This window comes from Perca fluviatilis, chromosome 17 (genome assembly GCF_010015445.1).
Source record: "Perca fluviatilis chromosome 17, GENO_Pfluv_1.0, whole genome shotgun sequence".
In the NCBI taxonomy this organism is placed as follows: domain Eukaryota; kingdom Metazoa; phylum Chordata; class Actinopteri; order Perciformes; family Percidae; genus Perca; species Perca fluviatilis.
This window is the reverse complement of record NC_053128.1, coordinates 20,761,656-20,788,173: the sequence shown is the minus strand read 5'-3', so window position 1 is coordinate 20,788,173 and position 26,518 is coordinate 20,761,656. Positions and strand designations below refer to the sequence as shown.

General features: G+C 38.8%; 1 protein-coding gene across 2 annotated transcripts in view; it reads left to right on the top strand.

Moving 5' to 3' along the window:
• LOC120545374 (astrotactin-2-like) overlaps positions 1 to 26,518 on the top strand; it is a 298,446-nt gene that overhangs the window by 148,918 nt on the left and 123,010 nt on the right. For both annotated transcript variants that reach the window (XM_039779627.1, XM_039779628.1), the window contains 3 exons: positions 17,973 to 18,057; positions 18,972 to 19,046; positions 22,006 to 22,143. In XM_039779627.1, the coding sequence (XP_039635561.1) occupies positions 17,973 to 18,057; positions 18,972 to 19,046; positions 22,006 to 22,143 (298 nt within the window). The remainder of the gene's footprint in view (positions 1 to 17,972; positions 18,058 to 18,971; positions 19,047 to 22,005; positions 22,144 to 26,518) is intronic.

Sequence of the window (26,518 nt, the reverse complement as noted above, 5' to 3'; positions counted from 1 at the left end):
TGAAGGCTATTAGAAGCACTTTTCCGGTGATGGCCAGCTTTACTGCGCAGCCTCCAACTGAGAGAGACAGCGTAAATGTGACGTGAGCAACGTGTCTGAAAGTTGTAAGTCTTCTGGTAGCTGTGCCAAGAGAAATCTCAATCATTCCCAATCTTACAGAGACGGAGAGTGTAGGTATATGTAAGGAGATAACATAAGCACAGGCTAATTATTGCTAACTAAAATGCTAGTTAACATTAGTAATTAAACCTAAACAGCTAACGTAAGTCGAAACTGCCTGCGAGCTTCTCCTGTACTATACGATAATTCCTCTACTGTGCGACAGTAAGTCACTTGGTTATGACACAATCGTTAGCCTATTTTTACAAAAACGTCTGCTACGGAGCCATAACGTGAGATACAAGGTAATGGAGCCTTTTATACGTTGTTGTGTTTCTTTCGAACTAAACAATGGACAAATCGAGTCTTTAAACGCTTCGGATGTAAAGTTATTCTCAGTCAAGTGACGTAAAAAAAAAATAGCGGTCAGCGGAATGCTAACAGGAGGTGATGGCCAGTTAGCAACAAAATGGCGCCATGATGGCTCGAGTTCTGAAGCGAAGCTTACCCCCTTGGTTCGGAGCAATGATTAAAACTCTGGATTTAAGATGTCTTGCCTTGCTGAAATACGTCCGCCAACCTACTGACGTTATTCAAACAGCGAAGGAGGCTGACAGCGGAGCTACGTTCAGTCCCCCACTACAACCACACTACAACAACCCAACTTACCTGTGGCCAAGGTAGTGGTTATACAGTACTAGCTTACAACTATTTAGTTTTGAAAGGGAAACGGTGTTAAAGTTGTTTGTATGTGTAGGCTATTCATTCGATTTTAGTTTATTTTACTACTTTGCAGTTTGCACAATACAAATAGTTTAGCGTCTGTAACTGTGGAGCCAAGCAAACCCTTAATCAAAGCTTTTAGTAAACATGATGACATTAACATGTTTTTGTGATATTCTATGTACTCCTGACAGTAGAATAAGCCATTATAAACCTATATAAAGGTGGCCCATTATTGATGGCCCATTATTATGTATTTACATTTATTTTAAGAAGTTTGATTACATTATATTTTCGATTTGAAGGCACAATTGTTTTTTAAATAACAAATAAATAAGAATTCAAAACATTGCATCTATGTTATTTTGTCTTAGTTAGGAAAGTAATGTTTAGTAAGTAAATTTAGTTAAATAAAACTGTATGTATACATTCCCCAATTTCTACTCAGAATTTCTTATGAAGATAGTTTTATATTTAGTTGGTTTAATTAAACAACTAAAAGAATGTATGACATGTTAAACCATAAACAAATTATTTGGGGATTAAAAAAACCAAACTAAAATACATATTGTATCATTGTATCAACATGACATTACAACAAAATAAAGTACACATTTTTTGGGAAATAAAACACACACTAACTCAACACTTAGTTTACTCTTGATCCTGCCTCCATTTGATACAAGTAAATGGGTGTAATAAGGGCGCAGAAGACAGCATCCTAAAACCAATTGCCAGTCAAGGGCCCACACAAGAGAGCCTGTCCCTGCAGTTGTTAATGCCATTAGTAATTGTGGCTTGAGTGTGTTTGCTTTTCTTATACTAATTGTTGAGTAAATGTAACATATTTCTATAGATGGTGTCAAAGCGTAGTACAACAAGATAGACAACAACATTATTAGTGTGTAAGCAGAAGCCCTCCGTGCCTGTTGCCCCATCCAGGTAAATAATCCCCAGCCTCCACTGCAGAATACACAATCAGCTCTTAAAATTGTGTGCCTATTTGTGCTGACATTTAAACTACCAGCAAAAGCTGAGCATGCAGCATGATGGTATTTATCTTCCCTTGAGTAGCGTAACTCCCTTTTGTATTTTGTGCCCAACTAGATAAAGTCTAAGCTCATTAGAATGGATTACATCTGTAATGTATGTGAATTTTATGTCACCCTGGTCAAGGGTATGTTGAGGGCTGATGCATAATGTATTAGAGCTCCAGTAACTCAACTTAGTCTGTACACATGAAGATGCCAAAGATGGAGTTGGAACGTACGTGTTTGTGTATTCCTAATGTGTGCGGACACGTGTGCATATCAGTGTTTCCTCTATGTTGATATTACCGCGGGGGCCCGCCATGGTATCAGAAATAGGGCAGATGCACAACAGGGGTTTCCACTATGTACACTGCGCACGAAAAGTCATAAAGTCATAATTACACGACTCTGCAGAGCCGTCTGCTCTACTGAACTCAAGCGAACTGTCATGCACTCTCTCTCCCCTTAGGGTGAGCAACTGGAACAGTGACAGGACGTCATCACTCGCGAAGTCATGGCAACCAAATAAACAGGGCGAGTACTACTTGTCACTCAATCTTAGGCAAAGTGACAAACAGCGACGAAAGGCGCGACATGAAATCTGCACTCACGCGGGTCTCGTGAAATATGACAGCTACAGTTTATTGGAAAATAACATTGTGGACACTGAATTTGATGAATTTACTGTTTATCAGACCCCAGATGAGACAAGAAGCTAACATTAGCGAACGCTGCAGTGATGGTCCCTCTGCCTCTGACTCTCGTTGCAGGAGACGCTGTATTCCTCCGACACGCTGTATTAACGTTACTGTTTTAAAACCGTTTTCCAGGTTAGTGGGGGTGCATACCGCTCAAAACCAACATGAAAAACGTAGCTAGTAATGTTCACTCAGCGTTTAGTTTTGTTGTTAAACTGTGTGTAAAATGAGCGGTGACGTTAAATCACCCTACGGTACCGTCTATTTGCTGGATGGTTTCAAGGTAACGGTCGGTAGCTAACATTAGTAGATAAGCCCATACTTTTTGAGGTAACAAAAACAAAAATTCTAGAGGAAACACTGGCATATGCTTCCATCAATCCCTGTGTGTTTAAGCGTTGTGAGATCAGTAATGGTTGTAATTTAATGATGGAGTCATTTATTCATCAACACCCCAATACATTTGGCAATTTTTAGTACATCTGTTTCCCCCTGTCTCCTTGTCTTTCTCCATTTATTTGACTTTCCATCTGTCCTTTTCAGCAGCGAGATTATTTGATCAGTAATTGCCCTCAAGTATGTTGTATCTCCGCAGGGCAACCACATCCACTTGGCAGCAAAATTAAAGGTGTTCTTCAAAAGAGCTTTCTATTTCTGTCACTGTCTTGTAGCATGCAATGGAGCAACCGTACAATATCACTAATTGATATATACACACACACACACACGCATGCACGCTCACACACACTCCCACACTTTCACACAGCATACCTGAATCAAACTTTCATCCAAGCACATCCACACTACAAACCACTGGTTGTAAAATGTCAAAGGGTAATTCACATAGGGAGGCACTGCTATCTGTGCACTGACATTTTCGAGCATGCTGCAGTTGTGGCAACAACAATAAGCACTGTCAAAGTGTGTATTTTACCTTTTGACAAGTGGCAAACACCTGCGTGGACAGACCTTGATTAAACATGGAAAACACAAAGAAGCTCCTTGCCATACATACATGGACTGCTGATCTTTGAATGTAACTGGTTGTTGAAACATGACTTTTCTTGACATTTGACAACTAGACATTTTGTTGAATTGCCACAAAGTGAAATGTCCAGTCTGCCCATTGTAAAATGGTCAAAACACAGATATGCTTGTGAAATTTGACATGCATATTGGTGCCTATCCAACACCCTGTGTCCTGTGGGTTATACTGTACATCCACTAGGGGTGGCACGGTTCATGAAAAAACATCCGAACAGTTTGGTCCGTTTGTCTTGGTTCGGAGCATGTGTGCGTCGTATGTGATCTCAGACAGTGTGTTTCCATTTCACGCGAAATAAGAGGTGTGGACAAGTAGGGCTGGGCGATATGGAGAAAATCAAAAACACAATATTTTTGACCAAATACCTTGATTTCGATACCGCAACGATATTGTAGTGTTGACTATTGGTGCTTTCACAAAATATTTACACAATGAGATTTTTGATAAATAATCATCAGTAATGTGGATATAATGACTAAGTGGGTAAAGGAAAATAATAGAACAGTTACAACAGTCTGGTAAGTTCAGAAAATGACATCACTTTACTGTAATGCAGCCCTTAAAACGATATCCAAAATCTAAGACGATATCTAGTCTCATATCACGATATCGATATAATATCGATATATTGCCCAATTCTATGGACAAGTTATCAACAAAGAGACCATTTTAGACCATCCTGCCCACATGTAAACATTTTAACATCAATGTACGCTGCGGTTTTTCACTCTAAAGCCGCTGAAGCGGCTGCTGTTTCAATCCTGTCAGCTCTCTGCAGCGAGCGGGGCTGCTCAGTTCCCCCCGCAACTGACACGCGCACACACACAAACACACACGGTGGATGCAGGAAAAACCGGAGATGAGACGTACAGAATGACCTAAATTGAGGACAGCTACGCTTGTTATTGTAAGTGCAATGATAAATTAAAGTCCAATAAGTACTTTATCAAACCGTATGAATTTGTGTCCCAGCCCAGGCCAGGATAGGAAATTAACTAACAATGTAAAGCTCAACAAGCTACTGACAGACATTTTCAAATTTGATTCAATCATGAATTATAATTTTTTGTCTTAAATACACCAGCCATTTTCATATTATACCAACATTTGCAGCATCCTGAGCCTTTTTGGTAAGGTTACTTGGAAAACTCAGCCTAGAGTAATTTTATTCTCCCCAAAACAACTTTCCTTTTTAAAGAACTATACAAAAAAAAAATCGCAACTTTTTTTATGTGTATACGTATTCTGACTTATTCAAAAGACGGAGCTTTAAGAGTTCATCTCTTTTTTTTTCAAAGGATACCATTTTTGTAAGAGCTACACTGAAGTTGGCAGTTTGATAAATGCAAGTTATTTCAATTGATATTCTGTAATATTTCTATCTTTGTGTGCTAAAAAGACACATACATTCCTGTAGATGGCAATACACATTCTCCTTTTTTTGCCAAATAAATGAAACGCTTGTTGAAATCATCAATGTCTTCCCTCTTGCTGTATCAAAATCTCACCTAGCTTTCCTCAGAGATGGTCCCAATAATGTGCTTAAAGTAAAGTCAAATTCATTTTGTGCATGATTACATGATATAACAATTTTTTAATACTTTATCCTACATTGTGGATAATTAAGCTAAATATCATATGCTGAAGTATATTTCTGGAGTGTTAAAGATTCAAAGAAAAAATAACAAAAACCGTACAGAACCGAAAACCGTGATCCTAAAACGTGACGTGACGAACCGTGGGTTTTGTGAACCGTGCCACCCCTAACATCCACTGCATTGATTGTTATCTCTGAAATTAGTTGTTTAGAAGGTTGGAGGTTTAAAAAAAATAAATCAGTGTTGCATAATCAACCCAAGCTTTGGGTTTACAAAACCAAACATATTAATGGCTACTTGTGGTAAATGGATAGTCAAGGGCATTTTTGTCATTTGCCAAAAGTGTTTGCTATATTTGGAAAAACCTGACCATAATATTAGAAAACTAAGTAAAACTAACTAACTTTTAAAGGATAAATATATTGCAGGTGACAGTAAGGTGCAACACGATAAAAAAAAATAAAATACTATAATATACTGTATATAGCATAACTCATCCACATGGGTGTGGGAGTGCTGCAGCACTGTCAGCTCACCTACCTCCCGTGGGTATGATTTTTTCTTCATTCTAATAAAAGCTGGCCCTAGTGTTTTCTGTAGATTTTCGCACAGAGATTCTAAATTTAAATGCTTCAGTTTGACATCTATGTAGGTAAGCATGCATTGCTGTCTACCACTGTATTTCTTTAGACTACCATTGTGGCTGCCAAGGTTATATTTAGATTTGATTAAATATGGTGGCTTTAACACGTTTCTGCTGTCGATTTAATCATCTAAAAATGCCCACAATTTATGAGGAAACATACTGTATTTTACATATATTCAAGTCCATCAGTTTTTTCCCAAACATGTACACAAACCATAGATACAAACACACCGGCAGTCACACTTTTCTATCTGTCTTTGTTCTCTATCATCACAAGCGGGTTTCGTTTCACCAAACATTCTCACACCATCTCTATCATCCTGCTTCACTGTCACACTGGTTGACTGCCACTGTTGATTACCAGTCACAGTATCCATGTGCCTGGATAATCAGTCCTCACTGCCTTCACCTTCACCCCTTGACTCAAGTGCTAGCGTGAAGGTTAGCGTATGAATGGCATGATGTTTTTATTGCCTGATAGCTATATGGAATCTAGCAGACTACAACTCTGTAACAACTGATGATGTCATAACAGCCCAATACTGAAGATGTAATAAAATGTCTTTGTAAATGGGTTGAGAATACAATGCACCAATATATGTAAAACTGTTTTTGTACATCTTTTTTTTGTCAACTTATTGAAAATGTAAAAATACCAAAATACAAACACAAAGGAAAACTTATAAGCAATAAAAAAGAAAAACAAACGAGATCATCTGCAACAAATAAGCAACTCCAATAATATTCTTCATGTTCAAAAGAGGTAGGAAGAAGTTAAAACCTTTTCTAGTCCTATCCCCACTAAAATTATTCATAATAGAAATTCAATTCGCATCCATTAGTGTCCATGTTTAACTCAGTCGGCTTTAGCAAAAAAACACAAAAAAAAGAACAAAATAATAAAAACTTCAATGATGATTGATGTTTTTTTCATCAAACCAGATCTTGATCCTGCTTAATTCCTTTTCCATAGTATCCAGAAGCTTTTCCAAGTTGTCTCCACAGCAGAGTTAATTTGTGTCATCAGCAAAAATGTACTCAGCTGTGGAGACATGGAACAGCTTCTGGATATATAATAATATTGTGACTATATAATAGGTGATTGTAATTTAAAAATAATATGAAATAGTTGAACCGATGATGTAGCCATGATAAAGTGATGACTCAAGTAAACACTTTATTAATATGAATTATTACATTATTAGTCAAGGTGTCCTATCTCATATAGTTATACGCCATACTAAGGAGGAATAGATTGCGTCCACAACCTTTCCTTCTATCATCATAACTAACCCCATAAAGACCTGGGAACCTCCTTAGCTGTCTTTGTTTTCCTCATTTCCTCCAATCTCACCTAATTGGAACTGAAACTGCTGGGGTGTTAATGTATTCTCCTGTTTTAGCCTTCCATCAAATTCATACATTACTTGCATGTGCACAAAAACACATACTCCTCTGAGTCTTCTGTTGAGCCCAAAGACCTTGGGCAGAATGGCTTCTCTTCCTAGAAATTTTATAATAAGAGTAAATTTGCATAAGGACAATAATAACTCTTTTCTGTCTCTGTACCATGAACCTTAAAATGTTAAGATCATCCACACGGCCACAGTGAGATACTAGAAATCATTATTATGAAACACAGCATTAGGTTTGTTATACAGGTGGAAGAGTGAAGAGAATTGATTTGTGTTCTCAAGTGATTGCCACTCATGCTTTACATTTTTGGCTCTTGATTTAGAACAGAAGGATGGTTACAGTGAGAGCAGCAAAGGAAAGAGGTGGAGAAAGAGGACTCAACAGGGACATAATGTTGATACATTTTATTGGCAATCTAATATTGGTGTTTATTCTGGATGGTACTATCCCCATGTGCAGGATCAGGTTGCGTGTCTGTAGAAACCTGGCTGGAATGGGAAGGGAAGGGACTGCGTGAGCACAGTTAGATAATTGTTGTCATCAAATGGCCATTTCCAATCACAGGTGATTAGCTCTAAATTAGGCCGACAACATGGTCCAATCAGTCAACCATAACTTTTTGGCATCACTGTATAGGCTCTATGCACGAGTCTTTCATATTTCCGGTGAAATCTCACTTTCCACACTCATTTCCCAAAGGCAACAGAAGAGGTGGGTAGTTAATATCCAAAGAGACCTCTTTACTATAACTAATCACACTGAAGTCTGCAGACAGAATGTTCAAAGTGCAGGCCTAATCAAGCCTCCAGCTCCAGCTGAACGTAGACTTGAGAAATATGGGGCTGTCCAAATGCTTTTTCAGTGAAGCAACTTAACCTGTGTGCCTCATGACCCAGGGTTCGGCAAAGACCAAATACAGGCTTAAACCGGAATAAGGAGCCTCTAATGGATGTATCACCACGATCACGACTACTCCAATACTACTTCTAATCCATTACAAATCTGATTATGCCATTCACAGGCAATTTCCCTTCCAAATACAGCTCACTTTATCTCTGAAACCAGCTTCTGATCAGAAACCCTCACACCATCCGTCGGCATCATAAACTTCCAAATCCATCTAGGTTTGTCCAAAATGTCATCTCGCTTAATGTGTGAAAATAGATAATTCTGTCAAAAAAAACGGCACGTTTTGCAGCTCATATATGACAAACCACCTCATCTGTACTTATCTGTACGCATTTTGAGCTATCCTCGTGTATGTCTACGCTGTATACAACAGACGTAAACATACATGCCACTTTCTAAAGCCAAGTGGTGTGTTATCTGTACGCATTTTGAGCGCCGTATACAGCGGACGAGTTTGGTTTAGGAAAAGAAGAACCGGTTAGGTTTAGTAAAAGAAGAAAGCGACGGTTGAGTTTAGGAAACGTGACATGCAGGACACGATCCCCGGTCTCCTGGGTGAAAGTCCTGTGTTTGACCCATCCGCCACCCCGACCAACCTCCCTACGCGGATTTTTGCCCTTTCATACTACTCGCTACGGCGTGTAACTTCACACACAATCGCAAGGTAATGTAAGTCAATGGAGACCAAACGGCGTTGATAAACACGCTAAAAAGCGAGTATGCGTCTTGATAACACGCCAAAAATTGCATACGAATTGGCGTGTCATACATACGCCACTTCATGAGATCGGTCTGCTTTGTGTCAAACTTTATCTACAGACAGTTCACCAGTATCTAGCAGGTCAAACAAAATCTTGGAGCGATTTTCCAGCTTTGTAAGTCAACATAAGGTTTTACACAAGGTAAGGTAAATGTAATTTCTTCAACATTGTTTGCTGGATTTAAAGAAATAAATGAATCTTCACATTTTGGCATTGATTATGCGATTTGGTCTATATCCTCTTGAAAGGCTGTTATTTACTGCCCTAATATGGCGTCGTAGTAATTAAATTTGACAACTCTTATCCTATCATATCTGCAATTCAGTAAAGTAAACACCTAACTCACCAGATGGCCTTTTAGAGGCAGATATGCTGTGTGTGCAGTGTTGGGAAGGATACTTTCAAAACGTATTTCGTTACAGAATACAGAATACATGCCCACAAATGTAAATTGTAACGTATTCCGTTACGTTACTCAATCTGAGTAACGTATTCTGAATACTTGGATTACTTCAGGATTACTTCCCCATTGAATTGCGTTTAAGTGTAGGAATGCAGCTATCACATCCAGCTTACTAAACAGGCCTATAATGGTGTGTTATTTTTATTCCAACTAGCTGAATGTGTACCTGAACAAGCAGATAGATTATTGTATTGGTAGTCGCGAACTGCATACTACAAAAATCTAACCGCAGTCTTGCTACCACGAGCTAATTTTAGCTAACGTTAGCTAGCATGTCAAACGGGGCTAGTCAGTCTTTAAACGGCTCTGGAGCTAGTAAATCAGCACGTAGGAGAATGTAAAGTCGCACGTCAATGTTAAAATAGCAAGGTGACCAGTAAAACTACAGCAGACGACTACCCTTGGCTAATAAAAAAATAGCTTACTTTAAGATGCTTCTTCAGGTTGGAGGTGGAGTAATTTGGACGCTGAAAGGAGGTTGGTTGCTGGCAAGCAGAGGTTGTACTGCACAGTTATATTTCATTCTCCCTGTTCGTTCTTTAATGTGAAATGCTGTTTGAATTTCCAAGATAGAAACTTATTCCTGTCCTGGCTCTGTCGTGCCGGTTCCGACTCCATTGTGACATTGTGATCACGCAAATAGCTATTTTTTTCGATTTCATATCGGGGCTTCTGGAAAATGCATAGAGTTGTCTTAATTTATTCAGAGTGAATAAACTCGTGAAACAGATAAGTATCGTCATGTAATCCATTGATTTCAACAATGTAACTGTATTCTAAATACCAACTATTTAAATTGTAACTGTAACGGAATACAGTTAGCTACTCATAATTTGTATTCTGAATACGTAACGCCGTTACATGTATTCCATTACTCCCCAACACTGTGTGTGTGTAATACAGTATATTGCATCAGTCTAGCTTTGGTTTGTTTTAGTCAGTGTCTGAATAAAATATTATCAAATAGTATTGGATATAGTATTAACCTTTCAAATGTATTTATTTAAATTAAAAGTCAGTTATGGTCTGTCAAACAATCTAAAATGTACTGTATCTTATTTTTACAGTCTCTGCATTCCATTGATGAATTATTTCTCTGCATTGCCTACCTTTCGTCAGGTCTGCTTCAGAAAGGTGTGGCCCACAGTTTAAAAATCCAACAGTGAGCCGCATCGTCACTGCATGGGATAACTTTCTTTACTTTGTACTTGGAGCTGTCTGATGAAGCAGTAAAGGCTCACCTGTCAGATGTTTTTCAGAACTACTCTCATACACAAGTGGTGTTGACTGCACTGAAATGTGCTACCATACAGCAAACTCTCTTTTCCTTCAGAGTGAGGTGCTTTCAACCTATAAATCCCCTTGCAGATTTAAAGGGTTTGGAATAGCTCCTCATGGGGCAATAACCTTTGTCTCAGTTCTTTATGCAGGCTCCATCAGCCACAAAGAGATCCTGAAAAAGATTTAGCCATCTAAATATAGCCATCTAGTTAGTTTTTGACCGCAACAGTTTTTTTTCTTAATTAGATAAACTGATTAAATGACTCATTAAACTTAACAATGATGCATGAATTAATTTCTTCAGCATTGTGGCTCTTGAGGAATTTTAGAAGATATGTATAAAAAACACATCCCTTTTTTAGGGTGTTTAACGCAGTTGTGTCACAAAGTGTGCTGCATAAACCTGTTGTCATGGGCATGAACAACAAAATCACACCATTCAATACCTGTAATCAGCAACTGCCCCTGTCGATAATAAAGATGGCTTTCCTTCAACTTGTGTGTGCCATTGTCCACTGTGAGGTACCTGCAGTCAAAGCGCATGGTATTTGGACATTTCATTTCAACTAACCCAAATTATTAGGGTGGCTGTGGCTCAGGAGGTAGAGCGGGTCCGCCTTTAATCACAAGGTTGGAGTACAACACTAAACCTCAAGTTACTCCCATTGGGCAGGCCAGGGCCTCTCATGGCAGCTCCGCAACCATTGGTGTGTGAATGGGTATATGGCAAATTGTAAAGTGCTTTGTCAAAAGCTTATAAAAAATAAATAAATCAATGAGCCATCAAATAAGCAACTGTTCCAAACTCATAACATAGCAGATGGATGGCACTAATATGGCTCATGTCCCTTAAGTTAACTCCAGCCAAATGCCCACTGTACTGTAAATGTAAAAAGGAGTGCAGTTGCAATAGTGCATTAGCAGCTTAGTGAAGTTCAAGTTTAATGACCACCTCCCCATCCCCTCCTTGTGTGGTGTTTTTACTGGCTTTCATTTTACTTGCAGTTTTTTTATTAACTAATCCGCACAGCTCCTCCTCTTTCCACTTTTTTCCTGGTACACTTACCTTTTGTCTGCTGCCTTTGAGCTCTCTAAAGAATAGCTGCAGTCAGTTTACGTTTCTCTCATTAACCACAACCTTCCTTTTATAACACCTGCACTGTATCTGAACCAAGTTATAGAGGCAGAGAAATTGACACACAAAAATGATTATTGCAAGTTGTCTAAAGGTTAGTTAATCCAGCGGAATGTGTAATCAACCAGACATATCACTTCCCATTAATTGCTAGGTCCTTCCTCAAAGGCATTTGCATGAAAGAAAGAGACACATTTCCCTGATTACTTGCGAGGTACGTCTCAGATTACACTGTGCTTCCATGCTGGTGCACCTTATCCAAGACAAGATGGAAAAGACTTTGTAAACGTGTCCCCTTGCAGCCTTCAGGCCTACACACTTATGGCTCTACAATATATATGTTCTTATGTATAAGCTACATATTTAATTCAATTAGTCATGCTTAATTGAGTGTGATTGCCATTTAATATACGGTGCCTTGCGAAAGTATTCGGCCCCCTTGAACTTTTCGACCTTTTACCACATTTCAGGCTTCAAACATAAAGATATAAAACTGTAATTTTTTGTGAAGAATCAACAACAAGTGGGACACAATCATGAAGTGGAACGAAATTTATTGGATATTTCAAACTTTTTTTAACAAATAAAAAACTGAAAAATTGGGCGTGCAAAATTATTCAGCCCCTTTACTTTCAGTGCAGCAAACTCTCTCCAGAAGTTCAGTGAGGATCTCTGAATGATCCAATGTTGACCTAAATGACTAATGATGATAAATAGAATCCAGCTGTGTGTAATCAAGTCTCCGTATAAATGCATCTGTTCTGTGATAGTCTCAGAGGTCCGTTTAAAGCGCAGAGAGCATCATGAAGAACAAGGAACACACCAGGCAGGTCCGAGATACTGTTGTGGAGAAGTTTAAAGCTGGATTTGGATACAAAAAGATTTCCCAACCTTTAAACATCCCAAGGAGCACTGTGCAGGGGTAATATTGAAATGGAAGGAGTATCAGACCCCTGCAAATCTACGAAGACCCGGCCGTCGCTCTAAACTTTCAGCTCATACAAGGAGAAGACTGATCAGAGATGCAGCCAAGAGGCCCATGATCACTCTGGATGAAATGCAGAGATCTACAGCTGAGGTGGGAGACTCTGTCCATAGGACAACAATCAGTCGTATACTGCACAAATCTGGCCTTTATGGAAGAGTGGCAAGAAGAAAGCTATTTCTTAAAGATATCCATAAAAAGTGTTGTTTAAAGTTTGCCACAAGCCACCTGGGAGACACACCAAACATGTCGAAGAAGGTGCTGTGGTCAGATGAAACCAAAATTGAACGTTTTGGCAACAATGCAAAACGTTATGTTTGGTGTAAAAGCAACACCGGTCATCACCCTGAACACACCATCCCCACTGTCAAACATGGTGGTGGCAGCATCATGGTTTGGGCCTGCTTTTCTTCAGCAGGGACAGGGAAGATGGTTAAAATTGATGGGAAGATGGATGGAGCCAAATACAGGACCATTCTGGAAGAAAACCTGATGGAGTCTGCAAAAGACCTGAGACTGGGACGGAGATTTGTCTTCCAACAAGACAATGATCCAAAACATAAAGCAAAATCTATAATGGAATGGTTCACAAAGTCAAAGTCCAGACCTGAATCCAATTGAGAATCTGTGGAAAGAACTGAAAACTGCTGTTCACAAACGCTCTCCATCCAACCTCACTCAGCTCGAGCTGTTTTGCAAGGAGGAATGGGCAAAAATTTCAGTCTCTCGATGTGCAAAACTGATAGAGACATACCCCAAGCGACTTACAGCTGTAATCGCAGCAAAAGGTGGCGCTACAAAGTATTAACTTAAGGGGGCTGAATAATTTTGCACGCCCAATTTTTCAGTTTTTTATTTGTTAAGGTTTGAAATATCCAATAAATTTCGTTCCACTTCATGATTGTGTCCCACTTGTTGTTGATTCTTCACAAAAAATTACAGTTTTATATCTTTATGTTTGAAGCCTGAAATGTGGCAAAAAGGTCGAAAAGTTCAAGGGGGCCGAATACTTTCGCAAGACACTGTATTGCTGGTATTGGTAATTAGATTGTGTGGACTCTGCTCACTTTTAAATAAGCAGTGTACTATTTCAGATAGCATAAAGACCAACTTCTCCAATATCTAATTCAGGTGATGAACACCATCTGTCCCTGTGAATAAGAGGACGGTTGTACGTTGCAAAGTTGTGTTGGATTATTAATATTCAGATATAGAATTGTACATTTAAAAAAAAAAAAAAAAAAGTTGTGTTGACCATTTGACACTACTGCAACATCACAGGAGCCAAGACGAAAACAGGAGAGGAGAGGTTTGCTTTGATCAAAGCTAAAACTTCCAATTTCTAATTTTGAAAGACGTTATGTTTTATGCTGTTATATTAGCACCCAATATCTCATTCAAGACTTTCAAGCTAAGATGAAAATCAAAGCAAAACATAACATCTATACACTTGTATTTAGTAAGATGCACTAATCACTCATGCACACTCAAATCATAACTGACTCAATTGTTTACAGTAATGTATGATCAATGTCCATCCACTTGGGCTCAGAAACATTTCCACTGCAGTTGAAATACTGATTTTGAATCAGAAAAGCAAAGAGCAGACAGTATAATGGTAATAATGTGCCTGTGTACAAGCTATTCCAGTTTTGTTCTGGTATTTATGCAGGATCTGGACACATGCATATTTTTCACTCAAAACACAAAAACGACCTGCTTCATCTCTGATCCTAAAAGCGAAGACTCGGCTTTGATGCATATGCAACCTTTTTGCTACATCACCTTGGGGCCGGCCGAGGCCTTTGGGAATAGGCTAATCCCCACTGACAATATGTTTGCTAAACACAGTTGTTTAAGTTAAGCTGAATAAGAAAAAGTAACCTTTAATTCTGTTGTTTGACACAATTTTATGTTAGGGTGAGGATCTGTTATGGATGGCCTGTGATTGAAAACATAACAATGATGGTATTTATATCAGTTTAAATTCATGGCATACACTTGCTGTAGGGATTAAAAAAGTCATATACTGTATAAACCTTTCTAAGGTATGGTAATCGTATTACACTCCATGATAATATGACACAAAACTATCATTACTCTATTTTTGTTGGATAAACAATATTGTATATACTAAAAACATCCAGTAATATGTCAAAATACAAACCGCTGTTTGGGGCATCAAGGGAATGAATTTCATGTGTAGCATTTAGCTCTGTCACTGCCACTTGATTCCAGACTTTGCTTTGCTAGCAGCTCATTCAGCAAAGAACTCTGTTATTGATTAGGTTTTTGGTGTGTATGAAATATGTTGACCATGTCCTATTAGATGTTTCCTCTTGAACCAAGCACAAGCTGGTGTATAACACTTGTCAGCAGCACTTATCAGTGGTGCTCCTGGATGCAGCCTGATCCCATGTCCATTCTCCAACTGCAGACATGCAGTCAGGCATTTTCACCAACAAATCAGAGTTTTCTATGTAAATATTTCCCATTGCACATGTTAGAGGGGAAATGGGCACTAACACACTTAACCTCTTACAGAATACTAATGCCAATTCTAGCAACTGGCAGACAGAAAAGGGGAATGAAGAGCGAGAGAAACTTCCCTACCTACCTCTCCAGCATGTAACTGGTAACATGTGACCTGACTGCACATGTGCAAGATGGATTTAATTAAGCAGTGCCACTAGCAGTCAGGAATAATTAACTAACTAGGTTAAATGTGTATCCAAAGAGTAGGAAATAGAGGTATGTATGTTTGAATGTGTGCTTTTGCAATGTGAACAGAGTACATGTTGGTGTGCCTGGGAGTATGAAATCAAAGGAGACTGTCTTCCCAAGAAAATGACAGCATCAATCATTTCAGCAAATGCCCCTAAAAGGGTATATGTTTACATTCAAAGCCCTCGAGCTTAGAAGGAAGTGGTGTGACGTTGTTATGCAGCCACAAAGTCTGCAGAGAGAGGAGTTCAGAGTGGATGAATGGGTCAATAAAATTTCAGACAATTTTAACACCACGCTCCGTTTGTTTTCCATTTCAAACCAACAGTCAAAGTTTCCTTTAGCCATGGCCGCGGCCGTTAAACCAAGTGGCTATTATTGTAACTAGACGAAGGGCCCGTTACCTTAATAAGGTAGTAATTTAAACCCAAACCACGATCTTTCCCTAACCAAATCGTAATCATAATCATTTTTAAACCTTGATTTGTAACTGCTTTGGAAGGTAACAATGTCATCCTTCGATGGGGGACATTTGGATGAAACAAAGTGACCCATGGCATGGTTTACTATTGTTACTATTGCTTTTTTTCTTTAGAGACTTACAAATTGAAGAACATTATTTTGTTTACTATTGCTTTTTATTAGTCTCAAACTCTGAGGAAATATACTGTCATTGACGGCAACAAAATAAAAGTTATTTGATCAAATTATGAAAATAAATTCTCATCAACTATTATCCTGCTCGTCAATCATCTTCTATTTGAAATGCCTATTTGAATGTTATTGATGTTGACTGGCGTCCACATTTTAAAGTGGAGCCATTTCAAGAGTATTTGCTCTTCGTTTAGTGAGGACACATGAAATCGCTGCAAGCAAATAAAAACATGTTTGTTGCTTCTCTGTGACTGAATCCTGGTGGTGTATCACTCTGTGAGTCAGTCTTAAACCTATAAACTCAACCAGTAAATTATGAAACACTAGGTGATAAAATGTGAATGGTGTTGCCTGGGTGGCCATTACACATTTTTCCAGTGTTATGCCTCCATATAGGTCAACAGAAAGCATTCAGTAGCATTTATTTTGGGAACACTGCTAATAAAAAAGATGGTAAAGATATCAGTAACTGAAGATTTCATGAATGCACCCATCTACCTTAAAGACATTATACATGTATTCTGAATATTTTATTTATCATATGTCATGCATTTCTATCTTTATGAAACTGACCCACATAAAGTAATCTAAATGCATATTCATCGGTTTGTTTAATGTTATGAGTAGTATAATATAATAATTGCTTCATGTCCGGTGCTGCTGGCTTTGTTCTTTCAGGGAATGACTGTAAAGATCTACAGAATATGTTTTCAGCATTTACTATCTGGTACATTACACTGGTAAGAGCAAATTACGCTTAACCATGTGTCCATCTAATTTAAATAGCTCACATTACTGTATCGTGTGAGAAGTTAACTTCTTTTAATATTTTATGTGGGGTTTTCTTTTTCTTTTTTGTAAAATCCACCATTCTTTTGAGATGTATTTCTGTTGATTCAGTGGGAAAGTGCTGTACTTGAAGCTCTGAATCTAAGGAAGAAATGCATCTTATTTCCAGAAATTCAAACTCCACACACCAATCAAATAATGTATTATGATGTACAAAAAGTAATGGGTGATTTTAAACTTAATGGATAACATGTGAGGCAGCAGCCACAGTAGCCAGAGAGGTACAAACTGACCTAGCTGCAAGACTGGCAGCCTCCTGTACCAAAACAAAGTGTCTCTGCTGCTGTCTGAGTGTCTCAGCTCATTCTGCAGTGGGAGCTGTCCAGCTAACTGAGCAGGGCTGAGTGGAGATCTTGTACCGAGACACAAAATGCTCAAGGACAAAAATACCTCAGTGAGGACGATAAAGACTTATAGGGATACTGGCAACAAAAAGAAACCCATTTACTTTTTCTCAGATTCTAGCCAGCATAATCCATGTCACTGATCCCAGGGAGTAACAGTGTGTGTATGACACAGTTTTCTTTTTTGAGTGCTGGCTGCTGGTGCCATGTGTTTTTAAGTCGTTACACATGACAAAATATACGCACACATAATGTTTAAAGCGTTGTCTAACAGGCCCTTAACTTAACCAATGGAGCTTATGTCCATAGTATTCTGGGAGAAAAAGCTATAGTGGACAGTGTGATGAACAATCCAAGAGAATGATTGCTTTTAAGTTTTGTAAAATATTCCAGGAAATAGCTGAGCTAATGGTACTGGTGTCACTGTAAATGTACTCCAGTTTTGTTCACTGGAGAAATTTATCTGGGAAATTAGGTAGCATGGCAACTGCTTATTTGATACACATCTAATGAATGAGCAGGCCGGGTCACTTACATGGTAATTTATTCAGCTACTGAAGATGAATAAATATCAGCCACTGTGCCCCTTATTCTTGTACTCTTTGTCGCAGGAGAATGCAGCTGTCATGAGGGTTATTCCCCCGATCCTGTCCATAAACACCTCTGCGTACGCAGTGACTGGGGTCGAAACGAAGGGTAAGTCCTGTCTGCTCTATCGACTCGTATCTAAAAACTCACTTGTACTTAAATGACCTTATTGCTGGTTTCGCAGTCCCTACTCCCTACTCCCAACTGTATTAGCAGTTATAGTAATTTTACATGAAGTAAGAGTGAATTGTTCGCTGTGATGGATTAGCTATCTGGAGCAAGTTTCACATCTCTGCAAGTTAATCTCCAGAGTATTGAAATGAATGGAAACGAAGGAAGAAAATCAATTTTATAATGTACTGTATGCTTTCAAAAATGGTCACCAGTAATGTAAAATATAAGCAATTTGTAGTTACTGGCCTAAAACATGCAAATGTACCTGTACAGTCTTTTAACTTGAGGAAGGAGACTTTACGATACAGATAGGAGTGAAGTTACAGTGTGTAATGAAACAAAACAGCAGGGGATGGCAGAGAGGTGAGAGAGACGAATAAATGGAGAACAACACAAAAAAGATAAGTAGTAAAAATGGACATGATAGGGATAGAAAAGTAAGTCAAATGAGCTCTCTCTCTGACTCTGACCTTGTTTGACAATTGCCTGGCTTCCCCAATCATTGATTCAATTAAAAGGATCCCACATTGTTATTCAACTCCACCTGTCATTTGCTGGATTCAGTCCAGTCACAGATCAAATTTCCATTTACAGTTCTGAAGGAGTAACAGCAGACAGAGGGTAATCTTATCCACATAAAAACAGCGTTTGATCAAGTGAAGTTAATTTTGACCTTCTATTTAAATTGTTTTGGTATATTGTATCATATACACACACACAGTGTTGAAATTGCAACTGCAACATCTTTATTAATGAAAAAGCAATGCCATCCTAGTTTTTAATAGAGTGTTTATATAATATTTTGAATTCATCTTTTGATTTGGTGTTCCCTCTGCTCTGTCCTCAAGTCCTTGGCCATACGCTAATCTGGAGAAAGGCTACGACCTAGTTACAGGAGAGCAGGCCCCAGAGAGGATCTTCAGGTGAGTCTGTCACTTCTGCTGCATCTCCTGAGTGCATGACTTCTGCTCGCCATCTGTGAGTCTTTGGTCACACAATGGAATGATGGTTGTGTTCTTGGCATGTTTTTGTGTGTGCATGTGTGTAACGGAGCATACAGATGAGCAGATGCACATATACACAGTTGGATGGACACACAAATACACCTCGTGCCGGGGTGAAGTCTCACCCATGGGCTCTTGTGTGGAGAAATAGCCCAAGGGGCAGTCTTGGATGGACTCGTTTCAAATGCTTTTACTGCCATTTTTGTTACACTACTCATTCTTGATGGGGTCATTGTGTCTGACATTCTTCAAAAAGTGCAAGATTCAAAGTACCCATTCAGTATCCGTGTTTTTATTTGTTTCCTTTAAATAGATCAACCTGACCTAGTGTATTACATGTGCTTTCAGACAAAGGCTTTTGTATACAGACAAAATATTTGATCACATTGATGATGAGGATTTTGGTTAGCCCTTCCAACACATAACAAACAACCTAGTTATAATATGGAATTCATATTCATTATTTTACAACAACAAAGGGAGCACTGTTAGTGTATCTACAGCAAATCTAATTGTTTTGTTCTTTATTCATATAAAATATAACCATAATAAATAATCACTATTTTTGACCAATTATACTGAATGTGTAATGCAAGTAGTATACTTTTCACTAGGCCAGTACTATGCTGTTTTTTGAAATTAATGTGTGTTATTTGGGAAACGGTCAATTACAGAAATGAATTGCTTTATAACCCAAAACACTACAAGTAGCCTTTTTGTCTTTACAGTTGATGTGGTCATTTCTTCATTCAGTTCTATTACGGTCTGTAATTTAAATGAGTTAAAGGACAGCATTTGATTTTGTTAAATCCCCCTTGAGTTCATGCTCACTACCACTCCAGTGCGTAGGTATGAAGGGTTCTTTGTCACAGTAATCTTGCAGCTCTACACACTGACCTTGCAGAGTTAGCTTCTCTGCTTGTGTCCACTCTAAGAAATTAGGTAAGAACTTTGTTCTGCACAAAAGCACATTTCATCTTTTAGCTGTCCATTGCCAGCTAAAACCACTAAAGTATGTTGGAGATGAGACTCGGATTGCCCCCCCACACACACACACACACACACACACACACACACACACACACACACACACACACACACACACACACACACACACACACACACACACACACACACACACACACACACACACACATAAAGGCAGCAACCAAATCTACTGCTTGGTCAAAGATTTGTGTCAGTCCAGAGTTTTACTTTCAGCTATGTACACACTCATACATATAGCACACAAAGTGAGTAAAGATGCAGCAACCAAGTGGAAACCCTCACGGGGTTCCTGATGGAAGGGGTCTATATCAGTGCTGTGTAGGAGAGGATAGGAGAAAAGATTGCATTGCTCTTCAGCTTGACACTGTTAGAGTCAGTCCTAACAGGGATTGGTTTCACAGATGGGGATCTTTGTAAGAAACCAGAGCTGCCTCTCACTTTTTTCTCGATGCTATAGGAAAAATAAGTGTGGGACCTCTTCTTCTGCAACTCTCCCTCTCGCCTCTCTGTCCATCCCCTTCCATCAAACAGTAACCTGTATGAGCACTAATTATTCATTTCATCCCAATGCCGTTATAAAGCAGCAATTATATGAGCATTACCATCCTATTTTCTTGGTAAAGGCATACTGTGATTCAAGGGACTACTCTCTACCACCACCAATAATGCATTCAGTTTCTCTGATTATAATTATTAAAATACCGACAGCTGCATTTTGTAGAAGTTGAAGGTTTTTAATGCTGAGGTTTGGCTCTCCAGAAAATTGTGTTCCAGTAATCAGGTCTTGTACATACAAAGGCGTGTTTGACACGATGGATGTAAGCAATATTTAACAGTGGATAAATGTACATGATGTTGCGAAAGTGAAAAGAAAGCTCTTTGTGATACCTTTTATGTGGGAGTCAAATGAGAGTTTACATGTAATACAAGCTTTTTGACAAGCAAATCCGTTCATGCTTGGTTTCTAGACTTCTAGGAATGTGTGGTTTTGTCGCTCACCTGCTCAGATACAATAAAAGCACATAATGAAAAGCACAGCCATGTTCTGTGCAATTTGTGAGGCCTTACCAGGTGTTGTTATTCCCAAGACAAATCAAGGCCCCCAGGGTGTCCTTCTGGTGATATTCATCTTCTGTCGAGAGAAGCAACTCTGGCAAAGCCAAATAATTTTTTTTCACACCATCTTCAACAATGGTCATCAGTACACATATTACAAAAACCATTGTGCTACAGAGCACATTATGTTTAACGAGACAGGAAATAGTTTTTTTTTTAATTAGTAATAAAAGCTAGGCCACCACAGCTACTTCTAATGTATTTCTCCAAATGCAATTCTGTTTCCAACTGTGTTGATGCACCACATGTGAATACCAATTGGTTGCCACAGGATTGACATTAAAAGCCAACGATTATTCACTAGAAGGCTAAACAAGTGTCCTTCACTATAACATAACTGTGTAGATCCAGTCTTAATAGGTAATCAAGTTTTGGCTATACATTTATTTTGCTGTTAAATTTGGTTCTACCTTTGTTGTTGTAAATTAAAAACATTTTAACATGTGGAATGACTGTCGTCTAATTGTGTCCCAGACTCTTCCCACATCAATATCAAACCCTGAATTACCCTGCATACAACGGAATTATACAAGGATAACCATATTTCCCGTTAAATGTATTACCCTCATTGTATGAATTCTGTTCGACAGGCCCTTATCACCCATGTGCTCCACTTTTCATTGTGCTCATTCCTACAATAGTATATTTGCATGCTTATGTATGTACATACTGTACAATGTGTGTGTAATAACAAAATGTTATAATGTGACAGTAGTTTAATTAATATTTATGACTTGCGGTTGTGCCAAAACAGATCATTTTACAGTCTGGGCCAAGGGTTGTGGCTGCCAGTCAGCAAGAGCTTTGTGGTGCCACCAGTGGAACTGTCAATCAACCCCATCGCCAGCTGTAAAACAGATGTGCTGGTTACTGAAGATCCAGGAGAGGTCAGGTCAGTCTGACTCAGCTCAGAGCTCCACACTTGTGTTAAAAGAGAATGGTCTATATAAACTATATACATTTATGTTTTATTTTTGAAGGTCTCAACAAATACAGTAGAAATCATTTGTGTTTTAATTCTAAACCCAGGCTTGTGCGGCGCAGGAAAACTAATAATAAAGCTCCTTTGTGTCGTGGAGTGACCAAATAATACATGGCTTTACTTCAATTATGAGCTGTTTCCATGACACTATTGTTATTGTTAATGCTGCCATTCTGACTTTAGGACAGAAGGTCATTATATATTGCATTTCCATATGACTATATAACTAGGGATGCACCGAACCCAGATTTTTGGGGTTCGGCAGAATACCGAACCCACTGGTTAAGATTCTGCCGAACACCGAACCGAATCCTACTCCCATCCTCAGTTCATTAACACAGTAAATACATTAATGAAGTAAACAATGTCTGGTTAACGTTAAAGTTTTTAGCTGTGACTGTCCTTCCTTTGCCTTACCTGAAGTTGCTGCATTTTGGCTGCTAATTCCACTCTGCCAGGCTATAACTCACATAATGTTACCGGTACATGAAAGTACACAGGCTAGCAATTTGCATGTAAACTGTCCGAGCTTACATGACTCTTCTGTCAGCAATTACCTAAAGTTAGCGGTTAGCCCAGCCAGGTATCTACCAAGAATGTAGCTATACCGTTAGCTAATGTTGTCACTCTCCACAATGCATTAAACAGTAACGTTATCTCCACTAACATTGTCTGTCTCAATCTATCAGTAGCAGCTAGGCTAACGTTATGAAAGGGCCTAGCTTTATTAGCTAGAGTAGCCTACCAAAAGTTATGTACCTGTTCGTCAGTAGCTGTTGGTGCATCTGGAAAGACGGATGGAACCGCATTCGTTGTCAGTGACTTGTGGTCCTTTAGATTGCGGGGGTTTTCAAAGTTGTCTGGTCTAAAATGATCACTACACATTTGCCACTTGAGTAGAGTCTTGGCCAGTGTCTTGATGTCCAAGCCAGCAGCAAGAAGCCACAGTTGGTTCCTTTCTGGATCTCCCAATGGAAATTTGTGGAAACTTTGTGGTGCCCATCTGTTTGATTTATTTTTACAATTTCTAAATGCACACTGAATCACCATGTTGCCTAGTCCTTAGTTTACAATCCAATGCTTCAATACCAATGTACTAGGCTACTACTAGGTGTCCAGACTGGACCGCGCTTCTCTGTTTACTTTTTGGCGCAGTACTACTAACCAGCGCTAAGTAAAATTCCTCTGCTGCTGAGAAACTAGTCCCTCAAAATGTAATGCGATCATTGAGATGCAAGGGTAGTTTTATTTCTAACATCATTCTATCAACAGACATTTACATCGATAGTCTGGCGTTATAATTTATTTGCCTCAGGTGTACTGTGGAGTGGGTAAGACTGCTTTTAATGACAGGCTAGCAGATACTGTTGACTTGCGCTAGCCTAGCACCAGTGAACTCTGCAACTGGAAGGACTGGATGAAAAGTGTTGAAAATGGTCTCCACTGGTAAATAACACACTGGCTAACTTGGAAATGAGGTCCTAAATCCAAAATTCTGAACCACCCCTTTAAAGATGAGCATATTTTATATACATGAAAAAAGCTTTAAGCATATTACTCAAAAAAGTAATTTGTCTACTTTGCTTTAAAAACATAACAAAACAGTGTAAGACTGCTCAAATTAAATAAGATGCAAAATACCCATTAAGCATTTAATCAGGTCATTAAATCCTAATAGCGTCTCAGATTTAAAAGACTGAAGTGACAGTTACAGCAGCATTATTGTACAAAAACTCAACTTTGGGCTTTGCAAATACAGTAGTTACCTAAAAACCCCAGATCTAAACAGGAATGTAGTGGTGAAAAGGTTATGGATTTGGCAATCCCACAGTGCAATAACAAAATACTGGCAACCAGCCAGTAGGAGCTGACATGCATCAGTGCAACTGAACATCACAAAACATGTCAGAGCATCAGCTGCAAATTAAAACAATCACCCATCTATAGAATCCAACTGACACCAGCCTGGGAAGTGATATTTCATTTGAAAACCAAATTGTCTGCCATTGCGCCATAGAATATGTCACAAAATGTAAAGAAAAAAATAGTGTTCAATGTATGCATCACTGCAACTCATTATCATTACCACGCAAAAACATGTACACCATCTGTCAACAATAATCATCAGCACACATGATAGCACATAAGGAACATATATTAATAGTGATAAAGGGATGTATGTTTTAATCAAAATACTCGTTTGGCAAAAATGATTCACTTATGTACTGTATGGATACTAGAGGCTATGCAGTTGTACCATATGATGTAGCCCATGTTCTACCCCAGTAGTACCATCTGTACACTGTACATCCTGCCAACTAGTGTTTTTTTTTGAGAAATGTTTTGCAAAAATACATCCTTAATCAAAGATTCATGAAAAACATACATTTACAACCATTTTCATAATTACAAGGAATCAAGGGGACGCTATAATCGAGGTAGACGCATTTTGGCCTATAACTCAATGAATGTAAATGGGAAGTTTGCAATTGCAATTCACTACAGACCTTGCAGCTCACACCTCGTGATATTTCCTGGTGTTTGCCTCACCCGCGTCGTGCTTTGGGTACCGCTTTGCAATGCTCTGTGGGTTGTCAGGGGCGACTCGTGCCGAGGAGGCTAGGACCCTGTCATAACTGCGAAGGGGGTAAGCTTCTCCTCGGAACACGTAGCTCCTCTGGCTCCTGATGCTAACAAGCCATCACCACCCTTAGCATCCCATTGACTGCCATTCATTTTGACGCCACTTAATAACTTTACATCTGAAGCGTTTAAAGACTCTATTTGTCCATTGTTTATTTCTAAAGAAACACGACAATGTATAAAAGGTTCCATTACCTTGTACCTCACTTTATGGCTCCGTAGCAGGCGTTTTTGTAAAAATAGGCTAATGATTGTGTCATAACCATGCGACTTACTGTCGCACAGTAGAGAAATTACCGTACAGTACAGGAGAAGCTTGCAGGCAGTTTCGACTCACATTAGCTATTTAAGTTTAATTACTAATGTTAACTAGCATTTTAGTTAGCAATAATTAGCCTGTGCCCATGTTATCTCCTTACATATAGCTACGCTCTCCGTCTCTGCAAGATTCGGAATGATTGAGATTTCTCTTGGCACAGCTACCAGAAGACTTACAACTTTCAGACAGGTTGCTCACGTCACATCTAAGTCTTCAAGCTTATTTGTCACTGGAAAAGTGCTTCTAATATCCTTCACTGGTCTCCATCCAGAGCAACGGGATCTATTGGTCCATTTTATATATGTCAATGATAACTGCTTGCAGTTCTAGTTTTTATTTATTTATTTTTTCATGCATGCTGACTTGACTTGAGTGCCTTGGTTGTGGTGTGACTGCCAGATGGAATCACTGATCCCAGTCTTTATTGGTCACCTTCTTCAGTGTGAGCACCCAGGTTTTGGAGAATGAATGCATTCGTCTATCTGTTCCGCTTTGTATTCTCTATTCTCTTAATCACTTTTCCTTTTTGCAAACTTTGAGAACGACACCTTGCTCCCATATTAGCGATAACACTTCAGCGGTTCAGACAGCTAATTAGGAAAATGTCCGTGATGGCTTTAAAATGACCATGAAATGCACATTTAGACAGTACCCAAACTGAGGGTACTTTGGCAGTGATTATAGCTGACCTATACTGATTGGAATTACAGTAAAAATAACTGAGGTTGTTTTTATGCCCCAACAAGGTATCTTGGAAAATACCTGTTGCATGATTGGAGCAGAGCAAGTGTCAGTACCAGGACTGACCCAAAAGATGACAATCATAGCAGAATGAATATTGATGATATAGCTCATAACATAATGCTAAACAATGATCATTGTCCAGTACCTCATTCGACAACTTTTAGATTGTAGACCACATTTTAACACAGTGTCTTGCCACCCCAGTGGGACACGAGCTGCTATTATACTTCACATGTACATGCTGAAAATACAGTCAGCCACTGCACTGAAAATGTATTACATTGTATTTTAACACGTGTGCAGAACATGCTCGCTTTACCTGATTGGTAGATTTTTCAGAATCCTCTCTGCATTCAGTCTTGGGTGTTGACACCGAAAATTCAATAAACTAATTTGTAATTCAGAATGCTTAACTCGCAGTTATCACTGAGTACAGAATTTTTATGTCTAATGTGTATCATATAAATTGCTGTTGTAATTGTATCCACTATCCAAACTTTTCACAGGCTTTGTTAAATTGCCTCAGGAGCAGAGAACTCCCAAGGCAATTGTACACATCTGCTTATTCTGACGTAAATG